At 39.7% G+C, this 12,480-nt stretch overlaps 1 protein-coding gene across 3 annotated transcripts in view; it reads right to left on the minus strand.

Annotated features, from left to right (window-relative positions):
• Positions 1 to 12,480, minus strand: part of Iqch (IQ motif containing H) — a 198,180-nt gene that overhangs the window by 119,283 nt on the left and 66,417 nt on the right. For all 3 annotated transcript variants that reach the window (XM_048424152.3, XM_048424148.3, XM_085689214.2), the window contains exons 7-8: positions 10,868 to 10,996; positions 1,340 to 1,416 (exon numbers count right to left, since the gene is read on the minus strand). In XM_048424152.3, coding sequence (XP_048280109.3) covers positions 1,340 to 1,416; positions 10,868 to 10,996 — 206 coding nt within the window. The remainder of the gene's footprint in view (positions 1 to 1,339; positions 1,417 to 10,867; positions 10,997 to 12,480) is intronic.

A 12,480-nucleotide genomic window follows, 5' to 3' on the forward strand; every position in this document is an offset into this window, starting at 1 on the left:
GAGGAAAATAATGCCAGGGATAATCAGCATTTAGAAAGCACATTATCATTTAAAGTTTTTTGAGATAAACTGCTTATTAGCTAAAACCTCACTCTGACATGTGTATTACCTGTAGATCTGTTCTCTATAGAACATGGGGAGCCGAGAACACTCTTGGAGTGGGAGTCTAAACAGGTGCCTGGCCCATCGCATTATGCACATTAGCCCGTGGCCTCCTCACAGCCTGTTAAACAGCTGACTCTGAAGCAATAATGGTGCAAGCCAAGCACCCGCCTGAAGGCCTGTCTGTCTTGGGATTTGGCCATTTGCATTGATTTTCTTTCTTTCTTTTTTTTTCACTCACGGTTTTCATGAAACGCAAATATTTGCCATGGCAACTGGGGTGTCACATGACATGCTGTTCTATAAGCAGCCTGGCAATCTCTTAAGAGGAAATGACCCACAAATGCTGAAAATGCACCCTACACCTCTTGAGGGTGTTTGGTCTGGGAGAGCAGGGAGCATCCTGTAGGCACAGTGGGGTGGATGGCTCTGGAGTTGCTCTCCGGTTCTTCTTTTTTTTATTCATGAAGGCAGCTAAAAACATGACTAAACAAGGCATACCAAAAAAGGACTGCCAGATGTCTCCTTTCTATGGAGAAAAGTTTCAATTATCCTAAATCTGTCAGTGGTCCTTAAAATGAGAAAACAACCTATAAAAAGTTCAGTCTCTTTAAACTGGGGCTATCGTCAGAGGGTGAATTATACTGTACTGTAAGGGACTAATGGTCAAAAACTTATTTATTACACTTGTTTATTAGTTTATTATAAATTTGCTTATTATATAAAAATCTATTCATTAAAATTTAGTTCCTTTAACTAATGTTAGTTAATTAAATGTTAGTTAAAGGAACACCTTCCTCCTCCCCATCATGATTTTCTATGCAAACTTGGAGGGCTTGTTTTTCCTATGCTTAAAGATAAATGAGATATGGTAGGGGCCTCTCGACAGCACTCCTTGTACAGTACAGATGTAGATGTGAAGCAGAGTTACTGTGCCCCAGACTCTTGGCCTCTGACCAGCTGCTAGCACAGACTAGCCGATCTCACAAGAATACAATGGCTCTGGCTATCTTAGACCCCACCTGCATGGTCATGGAGTCCATTTATGCATTCATCTTCCCTTTTAAAAGCAGGCGCTGACTGTGTGTTCAGTGGTGAGCAGGGTGTGGGAGGCTCTGCCTTTGACCCATTGTACCACAGAGAAGAGTCATAACAATGGTAGCTGCAATGCTCCCAGGAGCTGCTGAAAAGATGCTATTGCAGATGCTATTGCTTTCTGTGTTAGAAACGTGAGTACCTTCGTCCTTTGTTTCTTGTGAGGCTCTTCCACTTCTTCTGCAATTTGGTATGACTTCTGAGCTAGAGCAAAGGGAGCTGTGGAGGGAGGCAGGGCAAAGTTATTTCTTTTAGAAAGAGAGGCTGAGCCATTTGGTAGATGCTGTGGAGTTCGGCTCAAAAGTCATGTGGTTCTGTCACCCACTGTTTGCTTACTCCCTGCATTTCCTGTACCCAAATCATGACACCTCTGTGATTGCTAACTCCAAAGCCAAATCTATGGTAGGACAACTACTTCCTTAGAACACATGGTCAGCCCACCACATGCAAAATGCCTGGATGAAAATTAGACCTGTAAAGCACAAGGAATAGAGAGGAAAATTTGTTTCTTAAAATGAGGACTCCTTTAAATTGCCAGATTCCCAAGTTTATGGACAAGATAATTAATATAGTTGTATATGATGGACTATTTTATTGAGTAGCAATTAAAAAAAGATGACTAGAAATTAAAATGTTAAAATGCCTTGAGGGAACTGATTTGGTGAATAACACCATAAAGATTATTTCTGGAATTATTAATCTGCAAGCAACAGCTCTCTCGGTCATCTCTGTCCTGACAGCTGGCTGCAAAATCACCTGCCCTCTGCAAACAGGCCAAGCTTGGCCTTCTTGGGAGAAAACCCTTCCATTCTTACCAAGGAAGAAAAGGATTATCTAAAATCTAGTTGAATACAAAGAAGTGAACCTTCTTCCATCCCAAGTCCTTCAACTCAGCCCTCTTTTCTGTCAGTTCTGTAACAGCAGTCTTTGAAAGAATTAACATTGATCAAACGTAATAAATGATAGCAATGCACAACTTAGTCTTACTTGGAGGACTCAGTTAGCTCAGCCTCAAGTTGGGTATCTCTTTAGAAGTAACAAGAATTTCAGAGCATCAAAACTTGCCACATGAGGAATTGGTTGCATCTGGCCTAGTCTTACCCACTCTCTGACTACTGGGCTTCTACAGAGTCTCTGTGACTCCTCCCCGTTCTGTAGTCCAGTACACCACACAGTGTCAGCAGACTCCATTAGAAGCCTACAAGTTCTTGCCTTGACTGCTGTACTCTTCTTTCTGATGCTCACTTTGAACTCTGCTGTCCTCTGCCCCATCCTGGGGTGTCTTGAATTCATTCATTTACCAGCAGAACTTGTTTTTCCTAATGTCTGCAGGCTCAGTACAGTTTTGGTTTAACTTTCAGGCTCCTAAAGACAAGTGAGCTTTCTTTGTGGCTAAATTCCTGTGCTTAGACAACATAGTACTTGACAAGTTTTCAACTTTTAAAGAATTTTGGTTAAACTTAGGAGAGAAGAGATTGCAAAGTCTTATCCACTTTGCATGGATGAAGCACAGCTAATGGGACCTATGGACTCTCGGGTGCCTACTCAGAGGCTGTGGCTTTGCTGTACTCACTGCTGTGGACGTTACAGGTCATACACATTTGAGCAGTGTGCCTGTATCTTTATATTCCTAGAATTGACTGATTTGAAAGTCAGGTTTCTTTCTGGAAAGTTTCTAAGACAAACTTTTCTAGGAGAGACATAGGCCATTTCAGAAGGGGAAAATTTATTTGTAAAGTAAAAAGAAAAATAATTTTTTGTGTAAAAATGTATTTTTGCTGCATGTTTGTCTGTATACCACATCATGTCTGGTGGCAACAGAATCCAGATGAGGGCATTGGATTCCTTGGAACTAGAATTGCAGACAGTTGTGAGCTGTCAGGTGGGTGCTGGGAACTGCAACTGGGTCCTCTGCAAGTGCTCTTAACCACTGAGCCATCTCTCCGGCCCCTTGGTATTTTTCTTGACAAATCTGTATGCTTCTGTGGTCGTTACTGATGCCTGCATACAAATAGCTTCCTCCTTTCTTCCTGAATAATTTAAAATCTGTTTTTCTTTCAGGGTGAGAATAAACCCAGTTCCTAAGGTTGTCACATTTATCAAGAAATAAAGGATATGTAATTAAGAAGTTTAATTTTGAAAGCCAGTTTTAAATATATCTCAATTATTAACTATATTTAGGTAGGCCAATAAAGGACAGAATGCTTACTAATGGATTGGACTGAGGACAACTCATCATGTTAAGTAGTTCGTCTAAGTAGTCTAAATAAAAACACTGACCCTATCCCTGGATATTTCCCTGTCTCCCTTGTGGCTAATGGTCATGTGCCCTGATAGATTTAAAAGGAAATATGCCCATCACCACGGTTTCCTCTCCCCCTTTCCTACCTAGAGTGTGTATGAAAGGCCCGGGTTTGCAAGAGGAATCTTATAGCTGAGACACGGCGAACTTGAGGATGAAAGCAATCTTGCTGGAGGTCAATTAGAGGAATCACCTGCCAGTCCTCTCACCCCAACTTGAAGAGCTTTTGCTAAAAAGACTAAACTCACAAAGTTCTGGCAATAATGTGGATAAAATGAACACACCCCTGCATGCTATGCCAGTAGAAACATTCTATAGCAGCAGGAACAAAGCAGGTGTTTGCACTCAGGGTGAGGAGACAGTGTAGCCAAAGAGTTACAGAAGTGAGCTTTATGGGGGGAGGACAGGAACATGCATGGGGTTGGCTGGGCAGGCCCTGACTGGCTGCAGGAAGGACATTTGCCAATAGGAGCGTGGAAGGAGCAGGCTGTCTAATGCAGCCGGTGCAAACTGCAAATTCAGAAGACTTTAATGGCAGGTTTCTTTTTCCTGGGTGAGGTGTGTCCATTGGAGGAATTGAAACCCACCACAGCCTTATAAGCAACTCATTGGTAGACTGAGACAAAATGGTGTCACCAATGTTAAACCATATCAATGGGAACATAAATTATGGAAAATGGAGGTTCCACAAGAACTAAAGATAGAACACGATGATTGCCACATATGTGAAATCTAGATAGGTTAATTTCATAGAAGTTTACAGTAGAGTGGTAGCAAACAAAGGCATGGAGAGTAAAGGGGAAGGAGAGATGGGGAGATATTGCTCAGTGGTGTTGAATCACAGTGTCTTAGATTTCTGTTGCTGTGACTGAACACCCTGCCCAAAAGCAACCTGGGAAGAAGGAGGTTATTTCGGCTTACAGGCTGTAGTCCATTATCCAGGGAAGTCAGAGAAGGAACTCAAAGCAGGAACCTGGAGACAGGAAATGATACAGAGGCCATGGAGGAGTGCTACTTATCAGTTGGTTCCCCAGGCTTGCTCAGCCTAATTAAGTATACACCCCAGGTTGCCCAGGGTGGCACTACCCAAAATGGCTGGATCCTTCTACATCAGTAACTAAATAAAAACTGCCCCATAGACTTGCCCACAGGCAGATATTATGAAGGCATTTTCTCAATTTAGAGTCCCTTTTCCCAAATGATTCTAGCCTATGTCAAGTTAATGAAAATTAGCCAGCACAGAATTAGAAAAGAACAAGAAGTTTTGGTGTGCTATTTCAAATAGTATAATGACAGTTGATAATAATGTCCCATATATGTAAAAAGTCTAGAAGAAAGGGTTTTAAAAGTTCCTACCATATAGAAATGATAAATGTTTGAGATGAATGTGTTCAAATTGGTTTAAATATTATGCAATACATATAAGTATCAAAATATAACATGTGACATTTTATATATTCGTTAAATAAAAATGTAAGAAAAACATTACAAAGGAGTTTAGGCCAGCCTCACACATGAACAAAAATCATCTATGAACATTAAAGCAATCATATATATATATATATATATATATATATATATATATATATATATATGATAAAGCAGTCATCATAAAAATGCCCCTTAAATAAATGCTTAATGTAATTAAGCAATTACAAACACATCAAAAAATTTAAAAAATTATAAAATCTCTACAATGAATTAGAATGTATGAAAATAAACAAAATGAAAAAAACTAAAAAATGCAATAACCTAAGTTCAAAAGTACAGAGAAGGACTCAAAATTAAAATGAAAGACACAAAGGAATCAGTGATTTGGAAGATATAAAAGCAGAAATCATTCAATCTGAGTAACGGACACAAGGCAGAATGAACAGAAGTGAACAGAGCCTAAGGACTATGGGACAAGAGAGTCTCCATCTGTGCCATTGCAGTCCCAGAGGGGGAAAAAAGATACAGAGGGAAGCTGTAAAGAGAAACAACGGCTGCAAGCAACCCACACCTAGTAAATAAAAGTCACAGGTTTAAGAAACTAAGCCAAGTGGAAATGGACAAAAGCTGAGGAATTCCAGGGCAACACATATCATGCTAAAAACTGAAAACTAAAAATGCAGAATAAAATATCGAAAACAGGTAGAGAAAAGTCATATCTCACCTACTGGAGAAAAACTTCACTGTCAATGGGTTTCTAATCAGAGGCTGAAAAATGACATGGCATAACTTCTTTTCCTCAAGTGCTAAAACAAAGACATGGCAACCAGAATCATATGCTTAATGAAAATTTCTTTAAGGGTCTAGAGAGATAGCTCAGTGGTTAGGAGCACTGACTGCTCTTTCCGAGGACCCAGGTTCAATTTCCAGCACACACATGGCAGTTCACCCACTTGTCTGTAATTCTAGGTCCAGGGGAGCATCTCTCTCTCTCTCTCTCTCTCTCTCTCTCTCTCTCTCTCTCTCTCACACACACACACACACACACACACACACACACACATGCACACAAGCAAAACACTAATGCACATAAAAAAATAAAATAATCATGTTTTTTAAAGCAACTTTTAAAAAGTTTTTCTTTGGGGAAAAAAGATGGGAACTCAACACATTCCCAGATGAAAGAAAATCAAAATAACATATCATTCATATACAGACTCTAAGAGAATGGCGAAACAGGAAGGAAATGATCAAAGAAGAATGCTTGCAAGATGAGAAAGTGGAGAACGCAGACAGCAAATTATCAGCAGAAATAAAAGACATTCCTTTTCCTTTTACATCTAGACATTATTTTTGATGGTTGAACCAAAAATCTTTAACACTTCCTGGTATGAATCTAAATGTAGGTAGATAAAGCAGACGTCAAAGCACCTTAAGACACAGGAATCACATGCCTACACATTCACCCACAAAGAGGAGAGCACGTGTGCAATCACACACCTAAGGATTCATCCAAAGAGTGAGCTCACTCATTCCATACAAAGCCTGCACATTCATGTTTATAGGAGCTGACTCAGAACTGCGGAAAGCTTGAAACTACCGTTTCCTTCAACAGGTGCACAGCGTAGCAGCTGCGGTATGCTAACACGGACCATCACTTAGCAGTACGTGGGCAGTTATCACAACGCGCTTCAACTGAATCCAACAACATATTTAACAGAACCCATATCATGACCAAGACAGATTCATTCTGAATGCAAAGAGGGGCAAACATATGTATTAATTAAATGTAATACAACATATAAACATAATTAAATTAAAATCCTGTAGTTATTTCAATACACACAGAAAAAGCCTTTGACAAAGTTCATGATCTTTTCATGATAAAAACTCTGAAGGAACTAGGAAGAGAATGAGCATACCTCACCATAATAGAGGCTACATGTGGGCTACATAACCTAACGATACAAGGAGTGTGAGAAAACTAAAATCAGGGAAGAGACAAGGTGACTAACTCTTCCCATTCTCACTCTGTATAATGCTTGGCTTCTTACTCAGAGCAGTAAGGCAAGAGGAAGAAATAAAAGGGTTGTTGTTAGGAAATAAAAAGTCAAATAATCATGATTTTCAGATTTGAGCATATACTTAAAGATACTTGTTCTGATTTTAAAAAAAAACTTCCAACAAGTAGCAAGATACTAAATCAACACACAAAACCTAGTAGATTTTCTTTCCTTTGTGTATGGGGGGGGCGGGGTTTAAGACAGGGTTTCTCTGTGTGGTCCTAGCTGTCCTGGAACTTACTCTGTAGATCAGGCTGGCCTTAAACTCACAGAGATCTGCCTGCCTCTGCCTCCTGCTGGGATTAAAGGCATGCACAACCACTGCCCAGCTAATCTTCTCTAGATCCCAACAACAGATTATTGGGGTAAAAAAAAAATCCAGAAAACTAATTCTGTTTATGCTAGTTAAAAAACAACAAACAGCAGAATTAACATTGTTTAAATGGTCATATTACTAAAAGTGATGGATGTGTTCAATGCAACCTCCATCAAAACTCCAGTAACATTCTTCACAGAAGTAGGCCTTAGTTGTCCCCAAGTCTAAGCAAAACCACTAATCCTAGACATATCACAACACCTGACTGTAAACTGCACTCCAGAGGCATAGTAAGTAAAACAGCATTGTCCTACCCAATAGCAGGCAAAGGAGCTGGGAAGATGACTCAGTGGATAAAGTACTTGCTCAGCAAGCATGAGAGTGGGAGTTTGATCCCTAGAATTCATAAAAGCTGTGGAGACATGGTGGCTACCCATAATCCCAGGAGTCAAGATACAGAGACAGGGTCTCCTGAGCTACAGTTAGACTCCGTGGGATCATCAGCTCTGTGTTTAGTGAGAGACCCTGCCTCAGTAAATAAAGTGGAGGGAAACTGAGGAAGACACATTGCATGCACACATGTGCACCTGATCACACGTGTGCCCCAAACACAAAACACATGTATATGCCACACACATACATATATTTTTAAAATAGAAAAGAAGAGCAAGAAATAAGCCTAAGAAGTTATAACTATGTGATTCTTGACAAAGATACCAAAAAAATATGTATTGGAAAAAAAGACAACCTGTTTATCAAATGATGGAAAAACCAGATGTCCATATATAGAAGACTGAAACTAAATCCTCACCTCTCATGCTGTTCAAAAACTAAACCAAAATAGATCAAAGACTTTAAGGTAGTACCTGAAACTTTGAGCATTCTAGAGAAAAACAGGAAAAAAACTTCAAGATCTAGGCATGGGCAAAGGCTTTCTAAATAGCCAATATTTCAAGAAATAATACCAAAACATGAATGTGATTATATAAAATTGAAAAGCCTTGTCCCTGAAGAAGAAACATCAGCAAGTGAAGAGAAACCTTTTAGAACAGGGTAAAAGCTTTGCTGGCTGTCCACCCAGTAGGAGGGCCGTGTTTAGAGTATATAAAGGACTCCAAAGATTGGCCAAAGAGTAAATACTCAAGTGAATAGATAGGGAATTAAGCTGAAAAGATGATCTCCAAAAGAAGCACCAGTGTCCCACTAATAAAGAAAAGAATGTTCAGTGTCTCACAATGAATGCTATAGAGAATCCAGGGAGGAAAAAGGAACACTGATTCACAATTGTGATGATGTAAATTAGTCCAGCCACTATGGAAACTAGCTTGGAATTCTTCAAAAACAATTAAACATCTAAGTTCCATATGATTCAGCCATATCACTTCTTGGCATATACACAAAGGACTCAAAATCAGCTTACTATAGATATGCCTGTTTCTCCTTGAATCCTTGAATCAGCCTGGCTTCTTATCCAGAGATAACAGATTTAGATAAACAAACAAACAAACAGACAGACAGACAGACAATGGGGTCTATTAAGACAATCACACCATTTGCTGGAAAATTCATGGGACCTGCCTATTTTCCATAAAGACAATATTTTCTAATTTTCTCATATGTAGGAGTAGTTAGGAGAGGGAAAAGGTAGGAAGATCAAAGGGAGATAACTATTAGTATAGAAAGGGCAGGAGAGGGGGTGGGGCATGGGAACAACAGAGTAGTAAAGAAGTGAATATGGCCAAAGTATATTGTATTCGTGGAAATGTCAGAGTGTACCCCCCAAAAAAAGCTACAACCTGGAGGATTCTCCTGAAGATTGCCCTTAGTGGAAAAAATACCCAACCCAAAGGTTACATACTCTATGAGTGCATTTATGCGACAGTTTTGAAATGACAAAATTATACAATGAAGAACAGATTTTTGGATGCCAGGGATTAAAGGGGTTTAGAGGGAAGTTGACAGGGCTGTAGCCTTTGGTGATAAAAATATTCTGGTGTTGACTGCATCAGTATCCTGACTGAGGGTTAGCGCATAGCTCAGTGGTAGAGTGCTTGCTGACCATGAACAACGCCCTATGTCTGGTCCTCAGTACAACCAATATATATCCTGATGGTGATATCATACTATAATATTTCACTTTGTTATTATTTGGGGAAAGTATACAAATAATTCTATTAGTTCTTATAAACACATGTGGGTATATAATTATCTCAATAAAATTTTCATTTTAAAAAGATATTATAAATAATAAAACATCAAGTCACAGAGTAGGAAAATTATACTTAGAACTCATAAAAGATTTGTATTGTGAATATACAAATAATATCTTTACTAAAAACAGAAGAACAAAACAATTGCAAATAAAAAAAACCAGTACCTTAGATCACTTCATAAAAGGACATTCAAACAACAAATAATACATCATTTTTTCAAACTTAGTCCTGCTTTATATTTTAATTTTTAGTTTTTTACTATTTTTGCCTTGTTTCCCCAAGCAAACTTAAATTCCCTTGAAAGCGCCAACTCTCTAACACACCTTGCAAAGATTCTCAACTCTCTAACACAGTGCACAGGTTCCCAACTCTCTAACACAGTGCACAGACTCTCAACTCTCTAACACGGGGCACAGGTTCCCAACTCTCTAACACAGTGCACAGTTTCTCAACTCTCTAACACAGTGCACAGGTTCCCAACTCTCTAACACAGTTCACAGACTCTCAACTCCTTAACAAAGTGCACAGATTCTCAACTCTCTAACACAGTGCACAGGTTCCCAACTCTCTAACACAGTTCACAGACTCTCAACTCCTTAACAAAGTGCACAGATTCTCAACTCTCTAACACAGTGCACAGACTCTCAACTCCTTAACACAGTGCACAGATTCTCAACTCTCTAACACAGTGCACAGACTCTCAACTCTCTAACACAGTGCACAGACTCTCAACTCCCTGACCCAGTGCACAGATTCTCAACTCTCTAACAGTGCACAGACTCTAAACTCTCTAACACAGTGCACAGATTCTCAACTCTCTAACACAGTGCACAGGCTCTCAACTCTCTAACACAGTGCACAGGCTCTCAACTCTCTAACACAGTGCACAGACTCTCAACTCTCTAACACAGTGCACAGATTCTCAACTCTCTAACACAGTGCACAGACTCTCAACTCCTTAACACAGTGCACAGACTCTCAACTCCTTAACACAGTGCACAGATTCTCAACTCTCTAACACAGTGCACAGACTCTCAACTCTCTAACACAGTGCACAGATTCTCAACTCTCTAACACAGTGCACAGACTCTCAACTCCCTGATACAGTGCACAGATTCTCAACTCTCTAACACAGTGCACAGGCTCTCAACTCTCTAACACACCAGCACAGGCTCTCTGTGGACATTCTGAATTGCTTTATTTACTCAGATAACCTCAAGATGCTTTAAACTCTCATCCTGTGTATTACTGAGGATTAAAGCTGTCCACTGGCAGAGTCTGGGTTTGAGAGAGGGAGACCATTCCTGCAGAAGCCCCAGCTAAGCCCACAGGCACGATATCTTACCTTCTGTTGGAATCTTACGTGGCTCATCAAAACTATGCAGATGAATTGCTTGGGGTTTAATGGGTGGATTCTGGAAGGTAATCCTTGCTGTTGGGGGGATCAGCCCTCGTTCTATCATACTTAAGATTCCTAAAAGGAAGGTTAAGAGAACAACAAAACACTAGTTTAAGCAATTCCGAAGTCTGAGCTCTGTGAATTTCACAATGGTAACTTGACATCATTTATCATCTTATTTGTAAAGGTACATTCTAATGCCTTAATCTTTTGCATGAAAAATAGCTACAGTACACTTTAAGCTTAATATTCTAACCTAAGGGGAAAATCATTTCCAATTGCAGTAATATAAAATCAAATTGCACTAAGATAATTTCATTTTTAGGTAGAAATATAATTTCAAGACAACTAAAACTTCCTTACACTTAGAGAATTTTCAATCACTGGTGATTTTATTGTTCTTTTTGAAATTCAGGGATGAGAGGCACACATTCTTAAAGCAAAGGTGATCTTTTGTTCTGAAAGAAATAATGTCTGTATACTTGAACCCATGTGCCTGATATTCTAATCACTCATATTTTGTAAATGAAGAAATTACCTTTAGATGTGATCATATCACCAGCAGTTATGAAAGCCAGATTGGATATTTGATTCTATTAGAGCAAGATGTTCGTGAGCAAATGTGCAGTTTCTTGTCATCAGCAAGGCTGCGGCCAGGTCTTTCTAAGGGCGAGGCACCTTGTTAGACAAGTAAATGGGCAAATAATTGAACAAAGCCTCCTGTCAAGGACAGAGCTTTCCTCAGAGTGAATGTACTATTTTGACGTCAAAAACCTAGAACTTTAGGGACTACCTGCAACAAACTTGGGCTGGGACTTCTGATTCTTGCTGTGCCCTTGTCCAATAGAAAGAAAAATGAACAACTTTCTCTTCCAACAAATACCTAGTACGCAAACTAAAACCAAGCTGGACTAAGCTGAAGAAATTGGCACTCCTAGGAAGGGACACTGCTCTTGCTTCAGGAGCCCCATGGGGACAATATGTTGTTAGTAGAAATGTTAGCTCGGTGTCACAGGAAGTCAGAAGGACCACTGATGGGCTGGAAAGCTGAAGACTCCACCTATAAAAGATTCATTCCAACGAAAACTCTCCATTTACATACAGCACAATCATCTGTGGGAGGTTTTTTGTTTTTTCTTATTGAAGGTGGAGATTTCTGATCCCTGACCCAGACCTGTCCGAAAACTCAAAATCAGAGCTTGAGGATGTGAAGCCTTGAGGCTTCCACAAGGCAAGTGTGTGCCCCGATGTGTGAGAATGGCAGTCCACGTTAGCCAGCGCTCCAGTCCACCTTCTGCTCTATGCCTACAACTTTAGACACTCTGTGAAATCAGTCAGGTTTCAACTTCCTTATCATTAGAACTGAAGGAGCTCTGTATTTTAAAACAGTAAGATAAAGAATTGTCCTCACTAATATTTTCCATAATTAATCCCAAACCCCATGTATAAAAGCTGTGCCTACCTTCCAGGTATGAAACTAGATTCTGGTTTGTGTACCACGAAACTTGTATTCTCACCCACTGACTCTGTGGGGAGCTTTACTTCTTAGAGTTTGCCAG

This window comes from Myodes glareolus, chromosome 4 (genome assembly GCF_982192425.1).
Source record: "Myodes glareolus chromosome 4, mMyoGla1.1, whole genome shotgun sequence".
Taxonomy (NCBI): domain Eukaryota; kingdom Metazoa; phylum Chordata; class Mammalia; order Rodentia; family Cricetidae; genus Myodes; species Myodes glareolus.